At 49.0% G+C, this 15,833-nt stretch overlaps 1 protein-coding gene across 1 annotated transcript in view; it reads right to left on the bottom strand.

Moving 5' to 3' along the window:
- Positions 1 to 329: 329 nt before the first annotated feature.
- LOC113407086 (copine-8-like) overlaps positions 330 to 15,833 on the bottom strand; it is a gene marked incomplete at its 5' end in the record, with an annotated part of 17,581 nt that continues 2,077 nt past the window's right edge. Inside the window, 2 exons of the mRNA XM_026655100.2 lie at positions 330 to 518; positions 1,256 to 1,329. Coding sequence (XP_026510885.1) covers positions 330 to 518; positions 1,256 to 1,329 — 263 coding nt within the window. The remainder of the gene's footprint in view (positions 519 to 1,255; positions 1,330 to 15,833) is intronic.

Below are 15,833 nucleotides of genomic sequence, written 5' to 3'. Positions count from 1 at the left end.
AGCTCACATCTCCCTCCTTTCCCCTCCATCCCCCTCCCAGAGAAGAAGCTTGTCAGTTGCTGGGCTTGTCCTTTTAAAAACTCCCCCCACCCCACCCCGCACGTCCTTTGTGTCTGAGTCCCACAAATCTTTCCACTGACACATGAGGATGAGCAGTGTCGGAACTCAACAGCTTCACCGTCTATCTGCCTATAGCCAAGTGTGGAGAAACAGTCCATGGAGGAATCTCACTGGAAGCTCTGACTGCCTTGGTATCCAGCTAGAGAGAGAGTAAACAGTGGACACAAGAGGCCTTGGGTTTTTCCCTCGCTCCTCTTCCCTCCTGCTCGTCAGATCTGCGTCTGAAGGGTGGGGCTGGTTGGGGTGTATGCAGGGGGCGCTGGGTTTGGCTTGATGCCACGTCCCTTCATGTAGGAAATGAACTGGTCCGGGATCTCAGCCAGGACATCTTTGGCCAAGCGGGCCATGCTCAGGACGTGGTTCCCGGTGCGGTCGATGTAATCCCGGAATGGAACAAACTGGGAGAGAAGGAAAGCGTGTCAGACATACGAAGAGCGGAGAGATTTTCAAATGGAGATGGGGGACACTGCTGCTATGCAGACCGTCAGCAACACATCGGATGTGGGGGGGCCAGATGTCCTACCTGGCCTTCTTAGGGCTGTCCTATGTTTCCACTAGCCAGCCTGCTTTGCATCTGTCCTATGGAACTGTAGTGGGTTGATGGCTACAGTGTGGTGTGAAGTTACAGCCACACTGGATGAGTGGATTTGATGGTTTTGGAAAGGAAAGATTCTGAGAAGGGGGAGCCAGGAAGCGTTAGTTCTAGCATGTACAGATTAGAGAAGCACACTGAGACCTGGTATGGAAATGAGGGTCTAGGGGTTTTTCCCTATCCAAGCCGATAGGTAGCTGAAACATGGTGTTTTTTTGGTGCTTGATAATTGTTCTACCCTTCTCCAGAGTCTCCACTGAAATCCTTCCCCATTCATCTCATATTATCGAAGGCCAAGGCAGGCTGTGTTAAGTGTGCCAGATCCTCAGATGTGCTGCGGCCACTTGTCTGATCTCAAACACTGTCATGGTTCAACAAACTCCCGCTGCCCTAGGACAGGCCTGCTCTTGGAGTGGAAAACCTGAGCCTGCCTGAACCCTGGGCACGCTGGGGAGGCATGGAAGGTTCCGGGATGGTTTCTGACATGAACTAAATGAAATGAAGGGGAAGGAAAGTGCTGAGCTAGGAACATGTTGCTTTTACCTGGACAATGTCTCGCTCAGCGATCTTCCCTCGGGACGAGATTCTGATGTCATCGCCATCCAGCTCCACCATGGCTGCAATGGGGAAGGGGAGAGCACAGAGGGTTATTTGTTCAGTCAGTGACACGCTGGGAAGGGATCCCCCGGATATTTCAGTACAGAAGAGGCCTAGACTGGGGCTATGATGAACAGTGCTGACTGCGCGAGAGGAACGGGCAGCACAGTGGCAGAGGAAATTAAAAAAAAAGTTAGGATGTTTAAAGAATGAGAGAAAATAATATTATAATGCCCTTAAACAAACCAATGGGACACACGCATTGGGAATATTATATTCAGTTCTGGTCACCCCATCTCAAACAATGATCCAACAGAAATAGAAGGGGTTCTGAAATGGATGGTGAAACTGGTTAGAGGCTGGGAAAGGCTATTGTATGAGGAGAGACTGAAAAGATGTGGACTGTGTCCTTTAAAGAGGAGTTGTATAAAAAGGACATGATTAGAAAAGAAATAATAAATAATAATGATACCAAATAATAAATCACACAAAGAAGGTAAATCAGGAGCTCCTGTTTACCCTATCTCAAAATACAGAGCAAGGAGCTATTCAAATAACTTGACACGCAGCATATTTAAAACTGATAAACAGAAATGCTTTTCCAACACAACATTCAATCAACCTATGGAACTCACTGCCACAAGATATCTTTGTGGCCATGAGTTTAGAACGCTTCAAAAAAGGATCATTGCTTCTGGGAATAATTAGGACATTAACAGTTACATTAAATAAGATTGAACAAGACTCTGCTGTACCCTGCAGGGAGCTGGATCTAAATTCTGTGGCAAGCCCCCTGGATTCTAGCGTAGAAATTTTATATATTCTGCAGCAGCTTCAGCTAAATTTTTAAAAAGTTATTTAATAGAAGTTTTTATTAAATGAAATATTACAATGAACAATGCAACCAGCATAGCAGCCTCTGTGTTATTTATTGTGGGGTTGTGGGATAAGGAAATTAGGTGTCTGTTTCTGCTAAAATGGTCAACAAAGAAACAGATAATGATGACACTGTCATTGTCATCTTTAAGTTTCAGAGTTAACATGCAACTGAGCTGAAAAGTGGTCAGTTCACACCTCTCAGAGATATTTTTTCAAAAGTGAAAGAGGAGCGAAGCTACTAAATTTCTGCTTAACCAACAACCTGCTATAACGAAGATGCCATTTAAAAAAAGAAAGCCTTTGAGGAATTGGACATAGATATCAGCTGATGGGCAAACGGAGAACATGACAGACTTTGTACTTGGGAGTCACAGACGGAAATCAAGTGTGTTGTTGTGCAGATTGTTTGCAGCTGATATCAGATCAGAACAGAAGTTAGTGCCGGCATCAATGAGATTGAGGCTGAAAGCAAAAGTGCCAAGAGTTGAGCTCTATGACATGAACAAATTGAAAGAACCAGATATCAGGAAAGAATACAACGAAGCTTGGCATAAAAATACCACATCTCTGGTGAAAGAAGAAATGGACATGGAAGAGATGTGGAACAGTGTAAAAAAATGGGGTTACGAGAACAGCTGAACAAGTGTTGGGTACAAGGCCAAACCAAAGCAAGCGAGGTGGATAACAGATGAAGTGTTGCAGCCAAGTGACAAGCACAGGAAACTGAAATAAAAAGGAGGACAAAAGTCTAAGAGCCGAGTACAATAGAGTGGCAGAGAGTGAAAACAAAAAGCAAAGAGAGACAGGAATGACTGGATAAACACACACTGTAAAGGTGTAGAAGAATATGTCAAAAGAAATGTGACATGGGTTGTAGCATAAGATAAAAGAACTGAGTGGGACCTAGGAGTTGAAGATGTCAGTGGTGAAAGACAAAACAAACAACTGAGGATGAACAAGCAATGAATGGGCGAGGGACAGAATATTTTGCAGAGTTCTACAATGCAATGCTGGAGAAGCTTCCCAGCATGAATGAGGGAGAGCAGATGTCGGAATTCTTAGAAGAAGTAGTAAAGATCTCAGGAGAAAGTTTGAATAAGAAAAAGGCACTGGGAAGTGACAGTGTAACCCCAGAGCTGCTGCAAGCAGGAATACAAGGTCAAGGGAATGCACAAGCTGTTCAACGGGATTTACAGAGAAGAGCAAGTGCCGTGTGAATGGGGAAAAGTAATAATAGTACCAACCTATAAACAAGGATACACGAGTAAGTGCAAGAACTACCGAGGAATCGGCTTATTGAGTGTGCCAGAAAAGCATTCACCAAGCTGTTGTAGAGGAGAAGGAAAAGGTACGTGGAAGCAGCACTGGCAGAGGTATTAGACTAGAACCAAGTACCATAGATCAGCTATTTGTGATATGACAGATCCTGGAGAAGTCCATAGAACACAAATGCACCTGTTACTTTATAGACTTCAAACAGGCTTTTGATAGCATTTGGCAGAAAGGTTTCTGGCAAGTTACGAGAATGTATGGCATCTCCGAAAAACTGATCAAGCTGATAGAAAACATCTACAGCAAGTTGATGAGTGCAGTGAAAGTAGACAAGAAGTTGATGGAATGGTTCAGGATGACCATCGGAGTGAGACAAGGATGCGCGCTATCATCCGATTTTTTCAACTTGGTACTGGAAGCAGTAATGACTGTAGCACAAAGAGATGAAATGGGAGGAGTCATATTATGTGGTAGGACAGTGTGTAGCCTTAGATTCACAGATAATATTGATCTCACAGCATTGACCAAGGCAGATTTACAGAGAATGACTCACCAGGTACCCTGGGAAAGCATTCAGATTGAATACCAGCATGGGAAGACAAAAATGGAAGCAACTGGGAGACAAGAGGAAAAGGTAAAGATCAAACTCGGAGACAAAGAACTAGAATAGGTGGTAAAATGTGCATACCTTGGAGGACTAGTATTGTGAAGAGGACATCAAAAGAAGAATGGGACTAGCCACTACTGTCTTCAGAAACCTCTGCCAGATCCGGAGGGCTAAAGCTATTTAGATAAAACTGAAAATCAGCCTATATGATACAGCTGTCATGCCAACACGGCTGAACAAGTCGCAATGTTGGAGTATGAGGAAAGCTGATGAACGAAAGACTTTGACTGCAGAGATGAAGTAGCTGAGGGGAATACTGTGAATTCAAGACTGCAGAAAATAAAAATGAAGAGGTAAGAAAAGGGCAAGAAATACTGCTGTTTCTGAAGCTTCAAGAAGACTGTGATGGTTTGGACATGTGTCAAGAATGGACCTGGAAGGATACGATACATGGTGATCATATCAGAGTGCAAGGAACTAGAAATAGAGGAAAGCCAAGGATGCATAGTATAGACATGGTGAAGAATGACATAGAGCGAAAAGGTTTAATGAAGAATGAAGCCGTGAAACTGGTACAAGACAGAAAGTGGGGGAGTCTTTGTTCAGCCAGCCCCATCATCACTGTTGAGCTAACAGCTGGGAATCAAACCAGAAGAGCTATTGTTTCAGGCTGCAGACTCAGAAGCACAGCACTGCACTGGTTTGCACTCGCGGTTTTTCTTTTGTTAAAAGATTCCTTATTAATTTTTCAAAATAATGCAGCAACAAATAAAAATACAAGGAACACAACTCTTAAATGAATACAGAAATCGATAGTACTGTCAGTAGAACAGAGGAAGGCAAACATACTAGCGTACTGCTTTATGCATTTAGCTACTGCTTTCTTTTCAAATTTCAACACAGGGAAGGGTCAGTGCATGATCACCAGATCAGTGAATAGTAGTTACAAATGTGACTGCAAACATAATGACAGCATGTATGATACATGTTATAGCACAGCTGCATTACTGCCACTATGTGACACCAAATCTGGGTGCATTTGTCTTCATTTTGTTGCTGATATAAAGATCTTTGTTCCTCATGGCTGTGCTTTCTATCTTTCGGAGTAAACTGGAGGTTTGGTGGAATTCTTTTTCTGAGTATGTTTCGCCGCTAATTAGACATGTCCGTACGCTTTTTATTGTTCACTGAATGACTGAGTTCACCTGTTAATTTCAGTGTATGAACTTTTGGAGAGGGGAAGATTTCTGTATTTAAAGACCTTGGCATATATTACTCCTGCATTTCTGTGATTTGGGGTCGTTTAGCTGATGGTTGGTAGCATTTCCTGTGTTATGGCTAGCTCAGCCGGTTGTATATAAAGGCTGTGCTTTCCAGGCAAATCCGTTTAACAGATTGTTCGGGAACAATCATAGAGATAGTTACCTGAATATCAGTTTGATGTTCTGCCATATTTCCTACCAATCCCGTTAGCTACCCACATAGCTCTTTCCTCTCCTATCAGTCAGCATGGCATACAGTGAAGCCACTGGTATATATTGTTCGCTAGGCATTCTTTATTACTGACCTTCTTAACAAAATCTTCTAATGGCAACATTAGCTTATTAGTTTATTATTTCTAATGGCCACATTAGTTTATTTTTCCATGTATTGCCTAAGTGTTGTATAACTGATAGCAGGAATCTATAGAAAGTGGCATGTGATATATTTTGCATAAGAAATTGAAGGAATCCAATTTGTTAGTTGAAATTAAATTTCAAACTTTGTTTGGTTTTCTAGACACACATTTTTACTGTGAAGTTAAACTTCGAACCCCCATAGGGTTTAACATTGAATATAACTCTGAATTGATGAGCATCTTAATTTGTTGGAATATATCTCAGGCTGTAAACACATCACTCCAAGACTGAAATGATATCTTTCTGTGAATTAAAATAGAAGTACCCCAGCGTTTGGAGCTCAGTCGACTTAGCCGAGTTTACACGGTAGTTATACAAAGTATATATTGCAAATGTTCTTAATATTGACCCATTAAATACTAGATTTATGAAAGTTCTGTGTAGCTGGGAAACCATTCTAACCATGATTCTGGGATAGCTCTCTGAGACCACCGAATCTAGATGGTCCTGATATAAATCCTCATGCGTCACAGCATAAGTCAACCTCGAACCGAGAAGGGCTAGGAAGTAACCTCCCCTAAGGACAGGTTATTCCATTCCTCTGATGCAGTTGATGCTGGCCACTGTCAGAGACAGGACCCTGGACTAGACAGACTCTGTTCTGATCCATTATGGAGGTGCTATGGTCCTACATCGGCCGTCGGGTGATGCGCCCTGACATGAGACTACTCAACATTTTGGGGTATCCTCACTGATGGGAGCAGCTGCTGGCTCCTGGCACTGTTCCTGTGCAGAGCCTGACAGCTGGGAGGGACGGGGAGCAACAGACCAGTTGCAGCCTGACCCCAGATGAGGACCATGCACACTAACAGGCAAGCTGGGTGGAGATGTCCCCCCTCCCCTACCCGCTGCCCAGGGCCGGCCCCAGGCACCAGCTTCTCAAGCAGGTGCTTGGGGCGGCCGTTCCGGACAGGGGCGGCAGTTCCAGGTATTCAGCAGCAATTCGGCGGACGGTCCCTCACTCCACCTGGGAGTGAAGGACCTCCCGCCGAATTGCCGCCGCAGATCGCGATCGCGTCTTTTTTTAGATGGCGATCGCGGCTTTTTTTTGGTTTTGGCTGCTTGGGGCGGCCAAAACCCTGGAGCCGGCCCTGCCGCTGCCATCTGCTGAGCATGCAGTCACCAGGCCCAGTACAACGTCACAGTTGCTGCCACTGTCCTTTTTGCCTCTCCCCAGGCAACTGCAATGATCAGTGCAGACAGCACCGCCCCCAGTACCAGTGCTGTAGCTTTATCTTAGTGTTAAGCTGTTGTCTAGTCCGTCATGATGTTGTTGATCTGAGCTGGGGTGGGGGGGCGTTAGCAGGAAGTTCAGCCCTGCCGGTGTGTTGGTACTTGCGGTGACCCAATAAATAACTGTGATTCGACAAGCAAGTGCTACAATAGGTGGCAGGGGCAGCAAGATAGCAAAAGCACTTTTGCCTGAGAAGAAATTTCCTGGTCGTGCAGACGAGGCCGGGATCTGCGAGCACGTGACAGACTGAGCGGCTGCTCTCTGTGGGCTGAGTGGGCTGATGAGAAAGCAGCACAATGCCTAGCAGTGTTTGTGGATGGGGATGGCAAAGCATTTTACCAGCCACTTCCCCGTGCTGAGCGTGGGTCTTATACCCAGTTACACAAGCAGTTATATAGCCGCCATGAGCGGGGCTGGCCCTTCTGAAATACCAGAAGGGATGGCAAGCCGGGAGGTGGCCAGGAAGGGAACCCTGGCATAGACTTTCAATGGGGCTTTCCCTGGCCAGGAGACGGCTCGAGGGAATCACAACCTGCAGCGCTGAACTGGAACGAGCACGGCAGAGAGGGGCCTGTGGGAAGCAATGAGAGAACCCTGCCTAACCATTTAGAAATGGTTTAACGGGGGAACTTCCTAACCTGCTGGTACCAGACCAGATACCAGACTGGATTGTGGACCAGATTACACCCAGAGCTACAAATTTAGAAGCAGATATTGGGGTTTTCTTGAAGGTAGCAGCTGTTAATTCCCACCCCGAAGGTGATTCCTTTGCAGCTCTTCAAGGACAGGTTGCTAGGGAAGTGGCAAAAAAATCGGAGGAAACCCAGGTGCAAGCTATTTGCAGGCGTCCCATGGGTGTGATGAGAGAGACAGTTTCCTGAGTGGGCCCCTGGCCAGATGACATTTGCAGGTGATGTGGTGGCAAAGGCCATTGGAATTGCCCAAGCAGAGGGAAGTCACACCCAGGGAAACTAGTAGCTGGTGTAAAGAGTCACCTGTTACTAAGTGTCTGGGGGCATTAATGGCTGGAAAATCACACTGCTGCTGGACCCAGGATCTGAAATAAGTCTGATCCATGGTGAACCCCCAGTGCTGAAGGGGAAGAAGATTTGTACTAAGGGAGTTAAACTGGGAACTATTAATCATTAGCCACTGCAGACAACAGGAGAAATCCAATGCCCTCTGAACCGGGGTCTCTGCATACAACATGGACTTTTCTTGTGGTGACCAGTATTTCTAGTGCTGTGGGGTTGGGAGTGGATTCTTTCAAGGGCAGCACAAGAATTCCTTGCGTGTTAACGGCGCACACTTGGCCCTGGACATTATTCAGATCACCCTCCTGGATGTGGGCAGGAGGAAGTGTGGACACTGGAGAGCAACTCCTGATGCCTTTGAGGTTCCTCTACCACGGCTACAGAGGGAGGGAGAGGAACTGCTCCTGGGTGGCTCAGAATAAAGTGGTGGTGAGGTGAAGCCAGGTCATCCTGCAGGAAGGCCTCTAAGGATAAAGGACAGTTGCAGTGACCCTGTGGGAGTGTTTGAAGCTACCGAGATCCAATCAGGATGGCTGTGCAGCAGAACTCTGGTTTGAGCTGGACCAAAGGGGACTTTGGGTAAGAGCGATTCATGTGACTGACCTGGAAATGCAGCTGTGAATAATCAAAGGCTGGGGTCAGTGTCCAGTGTAACTGACGTCTCAAAGCTTCTCACAGGGGCAGAGTTCAAGAGCTGGGAAGCAGCCTGGTTAGTAAAAGAGCTCGGGGTTGACTTGACAGACAGCCGTAGAAGGTGATGGACGGAAGTGCTACTGTGTTCTCCAGGAATAAAGGAGCGCTTGGGAGATATGATCAGGTACAACAGCCGATTGTGCATAAGCCAGGGAGTGTTCCCACGAGCCAGCCCCCACCTCGGATTCCCTGGAGCGTCAGGTCGCAGTGAAAGAGAAGCGAAATCGCATGCTAGAGGATGGCCTGGCAGCAATCTTCATCATCTGGGCACCCCCAATTGTCTGTGGTAAAGACTGTGATAAAGCCCAATGGAAACTTGAGGCTCTGCATTCACTACAAGGAGACTTAATTCACAGACAGCGACCCCTTCCCACACAGCAGACACACTGGACAACTGTGCCAGGAACAAAATATGTTAGTCGTTTGGACTTGGTATCTGGATGCCATCGGATGAAAGGGGCACCTAGGAATCAAGAAAAAGCTGCCTGGTGACACCCTATGGACTGGCTCTGTTCCGCAGACAGCCTTTCGGACTCACGCATGCCCCAGGGACATTGCAGGGGGTAGTCAGGGATCTGAAAACATTCTCATGTACTTAGATGATTTCACTTGCTCTCACACGACACGGGAGGAACACCTGGTAGGACTCTAGAGCTTGTTATGGAGTCAGGGTTTAAACTTGCAGGAAATGAAGGTCAGTTTTGAGGGGTGGCGTCACCTTCCTAGGACGTATAGTCAGTGAGGCCGGGCTGGGACCCCACCCCCAGAAATGGAACGTGATAAAGGTCTAGAAGGTTCCCACAGACCTGGAGGAGGCCCAGTGGTGTGTAGGCCTCTGCGGTCCTAAAGGAGCTTTGTAAGGAATGTAGCAGAGCACGCGGCGCCCCGCTGCCAGGTAACCAAGAGTGACTTTGTCCGGACAGAGCAACACCCAAAAGTGCTTGAGTCTCCAAAGGAAGGACTCCGAACTCTGCTGGGCTTTAATTCCTGGGTCCATCCCATCTGGTCGCAATACCCCCCGAGATACCTCAAAGGCTGCTGCTGGGTTTGCACTTGAACAAATTGATGAGCTCGGTAGGCACAGCTCCAGTGGCTTTTTGAGGTCGTAAGTTAAATGAGAGAGAAACCAAGTGTTCGGCTGCCCAACAGGAGCGTCTGGCTATTGTGGCGGCCCCTAAGGCTCATTGTCCCTGTCTGCTAGGTCCAGGATTCACAGTGTACACACACCCCGGTGCCCTGCAGTGGCTCCTTACGAAGCCCTGCTCAGGGGGATGCCCGTGGAGATGGATTTACAAACTGTCCAGAGATATGTTCACCATTGATATAAAATTATTCTACTTAACTGCCAGGGGGCAAATTTGTCACGTACACATGGGAGAAAGAAGAAGGACAAAATGCAGGGTCAGCTATAGGTAGTCAGGAAGTTCCTTCAAGAGGAAATGTAGCCAAACTCCAAACCTGGAGACAATGGACTTTTCTGTGCCTGCGTCCTGTAGATAAACTGCTTGGTTTGCAAAATAAGCAAGGAGGAGGGGGCAAGTAGATGAACAATAAGGGGTCATAAGAGGGGCAGATACATGTAGCTTGCTAATTATGTATGGTAATGATAGCAAATTTTGGCCAATCATAGAGCGATAGATTACCATAAGCAACTGCATATAATGCTTTGGTGTAAGTGTTTTCTTTGTTCTTGCTGACTTATGAGCTCAAACCCAATTGCAATTGAAATAAACGGATCACCCCTCCCGGGGCTCCTTGCTTGATTAGCTGTGTCCGTCTCTCCTTATTCCTCAGCTGGAACGGACAGAAATTTCTGACACCATGAACCTGGAAAACAAAATGTGGCTGAAGATACCTCCGGCCAGGTGAGGGCAGTGAGAACAGGCTCAGCATGGCCTTGCGAGGACATCTGGTAAGAGCAGCCTAAAGACCCTTAGGTACATTTGCTGCGCCAACAGACCCACCGCAGGAGACCCAGACTGGAAAGAGGCAATGCAGCTCAGGAGTGACTGGCTGGCGAATGAAGGCAACAGGACCGTCTTGCCAGCAAGCTGACAGAGAACAGTACTGAAGTGTCTTCATGCTAAGGAAGCAGCAGGCTACCTGGGGTATGGAAAGACACTGAGCCAGGGATCTGATAGATTTCGTTGGCTGAGTATGGCTGCCAATGTTAAGGACCCGATACTTTCCTGTCTTACCTGTCAAGCAAGAAGAGGCAGAACTCCCTTACGGGAAATGTTCCAAGCTAGTATGCCCTTAGGAGCGCAGACAAATTGACTTGAAAGGCCCTCTGCGAGAAACCCCAGCTGGAAATCAGGATTTGCTGGAAGCGTACGACACTTTTCACAGTATGGGGTGGCACAATCAGTGGAGGATGAAAGGATTCTGACAGTTATGAAAGGACTCTGCATTGATGACACACCTAATGTTGCATTTCAGCCCACCAAGCTGCGTCTGCAGTGAGCAAGGGAAGGACTCTGAATCACGGGGTTTGCTGACAACTCCAGCTAACCAAGGTGAGGCCCAGTGCCACGCACCCGGCGAGTAATGGGGGAGTGGAGAAAGTGAACTGCACCATTGGCTGTATGCTTAGAGTCTTAGCCAGTGGAGACCTGCGAGAATAGGATACAAAGTCACCGTTTGTCATCTTTGCATAGAACAGCAGCCAGCACAAACTACCCATGGCTCTCCTTATGAGATTATTGCTGGACTCCTCAAAACCCAGGCTTCCCTGTGATGTGATGTTCAGGCAGCAAGAACCGGCAAGACCCCACCTGCACAGGTGGGAGACAAGGCAGGTTCTTATATCAGTGGCCTGAGGACAGCAACCCAAAAGGTGGAGGAACAGATGAGCCAGAAGGGAGCATGCCAGGCAGAAGATGCCAGGGAAAAGGAGCATTACGAGTCATCCAGGCAGGAGAGAAAGTGTGACTGCGCAGCTGGAAAAAGCAGCCTGGAAAAAATCCCAAACTTACTCCTTTTTGGAGGGGACCTTTCATGGTAGGTAAAAACTAAACAGTTTATCCTTGCTGATACGAAAAGCAAGAGCTCACCCCTTTTAGTGCATGGAGAACTGGTGCATGGATTCACTGAAAGAAAGGGTAAAGCAAACACTGAGGATGTTCCACCATCATCTCAGATTTGGAGGTACCCCAGCAGGTACCTGTGGCTTGTAACGGGAGACCAGTTGTGGAGGAGGAATTGCCAAGTGCCCTTGGGACCTCGAGACACCACAGTCTCCAACAGACAGTCTGTTCACAATGGATAGGCCTGACCTAGAGGACATGAACCCTGCACTTGCTGATGTTCTAGATCCAGCTGTGGGTGACGTCTCCATGACTGAATATAGGACTGGAGCAGGCAGACCAATGCAGAAACCTGTGTGGACAGCAGACTACCTGCATTCCTACGAGATACTGTTTTAAGTTCTTTAACTAGAGGGAAACGTTGGAATGATCACTGCAGACAGCACCTCCATCAAGAGATGGTGTTGTATCTTTCTTTGTGTTAAGTTGTTGTTATGTGTATTATTGTTTTGATCTGACCTAGGGGTTTAGCAGGAAGTTCAGACCTGCCTGCATGTGCTGGAGTTGATACTTGCAGTGTCCCAATAAATCCCCATGATTCTAGAAGCGAGTGTTATATAATCCTGCTAGCATCCGGTGACCTAGCAGAGGAGGAAAAGAAACTACTGCCACCATCCCCAACCACTTCTGACCTGGAGGAGGATCAGCTGGGAGACTCCATCCTGCCCACCCCTTTCAGCTACTTAAGGTGAGCCAACCCCCGCATGCTACCAGCTGTGTAAGCATGCAAGTGAGCAATTGGGAATGTGTGTGTTTAGGGGACAAACAGGCAGGCTATTTGGTTTCTTGGGTAGGCAAAGGGCGGGGGGAGGACTGAAGGGAAATAATTTAACATTTTTAAATGAACAAATGCTGAATACTAACTGCCTACGTGAATTGTTCCCTGACCACATGCTGGGCTTTCAGCTCCTGTGGGTAAACATTCCAGCTAACGTGTTTTGGGGAAGACAACGTCACTGCACGGTGTGATCGCTGCCCACTGGTTGGGTCCCTGCTGTGCACTGAGATTAGCCTTGGTCTTAAAACTCTCCCTGGTAGCACGCCAGGGGCACCACAATGCAAACCAGTGCTATAGGCACTAAGGTTCTATGGGCCCTAGCACAGGGTGGGTCCAGTGTGCTCCCTGCCATCTGCCTTCACTGCTGAACTCCTCCCAGAGCCCCAGACACCCTGCCCTTGCCCCCCAGCCCTTCCCAGCCACCTCCCAGCCTCCAGGGAATCAGCCCCTCCTGGCCCCCCACCACTCCTAGTCTGGGAAACAGACCAGCCCCAGCATCACCACACTGCCCCCTGCTGGCCTAGCCCCCCTCAGCCGATCCCTCACAATTGCCCCTGTATTAAAATGCAGAGAGGAGAGGGTCAATGGCTGCAAGGCCCCTACCCGCTGCCTCCTCGTTCCCTCTCTCTCCTCACCATAAACATGCCTGAGCCTCGCAGACCTCCTCCAGCACAACCAGGGCCGACAAGAATTATTATTAACTAGGGTTACCATATTTCAACAATCAAAAAAGTGGACACGGGGTGCCGCCCTAGTCCCGCCCCCGCCCACTTCCTGCCCCCCTCAGAATCCCCCTACCTGTCCCCTGACTGCCCTCTCCTGAGACCCCCCCCACCCTAACTGCCCCCAGGACTCCACCCCCTATCTAAGTCTCCCTGCTCCCTGTCCCCTGACTGCCCCAACCGCTCTCTACACCCCCTTCTCCTGACAGCCCCCCCAGAACCCCCGACCAATCTAACCCCCCGTTCCCTGTCCCCTGCCTGCCCCAACCGCTCTCTACACCCCCTTCTCCTGACAGCCCCCCCAGAACCCCCGACCAATCTAACCCCCCCCTGTTCCCTGTCCCTTGCCTGCCCCAACCGCTCTCTACACCCCCTTCTCCTGACAGCCCCCCCAGAACCCCCGACCAATCTAACCCCCCCGTTCCCTGTCCCTTGCCTGCCCCCCCCACCAGGCCGAGGGAGAGCTGCGAGTTCCACGTGCAGCCAAACACTGGCGCTGCTCTGCGGGGGAGGAGGGAGCGGGGGAGGGGGAGGGACTCTGGCTGCTAGAGGCCCCAGTGGCTGCGAGCGGCTTTCAATCAGGCCTAGCCGTCCAATCAGCCGCGCCGCACTCTGCATGAGGGGAAGGGGGAAATCCCGGACATTTCTACTGTATTAGAAATCCCCCCCCAGACGGCCATTTAAAGCTGAAAAAGCTGGAATTGATATGCAAACTAGATACAATCAACTTAGGATTGAATAAGGACTGGGAATGGCTGAGCCATTACAAACATTGAATCTATCTCCCCTTGGAAGGATTCTCACACTTCTTATCAAACTGTCTGTACTGGGCTATCTTGATTATCACTTCAAAAGTTTTTTTTCTCTTACTTAATTGGCCTCTCAGAGTTGGTAAGACAACTCCCACCTGTTCATGCTCTCTGTATGTGTGTATATATATCTCCTCAATATATGTTCCATTCTATATGCATCCGAAGAAGTGGGCTGTAGCCCACGGAAGCTTATGCTCTAATAAATTTGTTAGTCTCTAAAGTGCCACAAGTACTCCTGTTCTTTTTCCGGATGGATGGTAACCCTATATAACCCCACCTAGGAATCCTGATGTTTGAACGGTAAAGAAACAATCTGTAACAAAATCCACAACTTGGTTATTAAGCCTAAAGGAGCAAAGGGAGACGCAAGCCCAATGTCAATAAACCCCCCTCTGCAGGTCGCTTTTCAGTGTGCTGAGCAAGGGGCAGACTGCTCCCCAGCCAGCCAGCTCGCACTGCGGGGAGCTTTTCCTGACATCTCGCCTTAGCAGACCTTTGCTCAGTCCTTTCACACCCCCTGCACATGCAGCTGCAATGGTGCCAGGACCGGGGAGGCAGGTAGTCATGGCCCCCCACCTTTCTAACATGGGCCCAGTTTGGGGAGGGCAGGTGGCAGCGTTGGCAGGCAGGGGCGGCGCTTCGCAGCGAGGAAGCTGATTGTTATCACGTCTATGAAGGGTTCAGCACCCTGGTGCAGCCCCACAGGCCAGCCTGGCATGACCTAGCACTGGGGCACCCCACGCTCAGCTCCTGGCTGAAGCAGGGGGGACTCCCTGAGGGCATGCGAGGGAACATTGTCAAGTGCAGAACTTGTCCAGCCAGGGCTGCCCATTCCCTGCAGCATTCCCGACCCGGTGATGCAGCTGAGCCTAGGCAGTCGGTTTGGGTCACCCAATTCCTGGGCTAGGCCAGGCTTGGCTTTACTTTGCTTTTCACCCTCCTCCTGCTCTACTCCCCTGGGCAGCCAGTGCACACAGACAGATGATGCTCTCTAGACCTAGCAACTCCCTCTACTGAGACTCATTTAGCTCTTATCTAATTGTTGCAAGGGGTTGCTGTGTCAACACAGAGCGCCTGAGCTCCAGCTGCAGGCTGGTGGGGGACTCCCTGCAGGGTTAGCCTCTGGCCATCTGTTCACTTCTCCAGTTCATTGCTAGCCCCTTTGCAAGGCCCTGGTGCATCTGCTCCAAAATAGGGAATTCTTCCTTCACCCCAGGAGGGGTGGGGGGCCTGCAGGCTGCGCACACAGAGCGGAGGGAGAGATCGCTAAAAGAGGATTTTGTATCAAGAAAGACAGAGACAGGGAGGAGGCTCCTGGCCTGACAAACGCTCAGATATTTTATACTGGGAACCTTTGAGCTACAAGCCGATGGGTTTGAAAGAAAACGCCTCTGACAAATGGGGGCAGGGAACCTGGAGTCAGCCCAGCGACCCTGCAATCGACAAGCTGCACCAAACCACACCAGCTGAGGCTCTGGCCTAGATTATCCTCAGGTTGTGAGGTCGATCTGCTTGCATGCCCGGCATTACCATTAGGGTTACCATATTTCAGCACGGAAAAAAGAGGACGGGAGGAGCCCCGCCCCCGTTCTGCCCTAGCCCCGCCCCCGTCCTGCCCTAGCCCCACCCCTTCCACTCCCCGCCCCCCTCAGAACCCCAACCCTCCCCCTGCTCCTTGTTCCCTGACTGCCCCCTCCTGGGACCCCTGCCCCTAACTGCCCCCCAGGA

The sequence above is a fragment of the Terrapene carolina genome, unplaced genomic scaffold (assembly GCF_002925995.2).
Source record: "Terrapene carolina triunguis isolate 2854851 unplaced genomic scaffold, T_m_triunguis-2.0 Scaffold195, whole genome shotgun sequence".
In the NCBI taxonomy this organism is placed as follows: Eukaryota; Metazoa; Chordata; order Testudines; family Emydidae; genus Terrapene; species Terrapene triunguis.
Note: the sequence above shows the minus strand (reverse complement) of the source record. Positions and strands in the feature narration are given on the sequence as shown.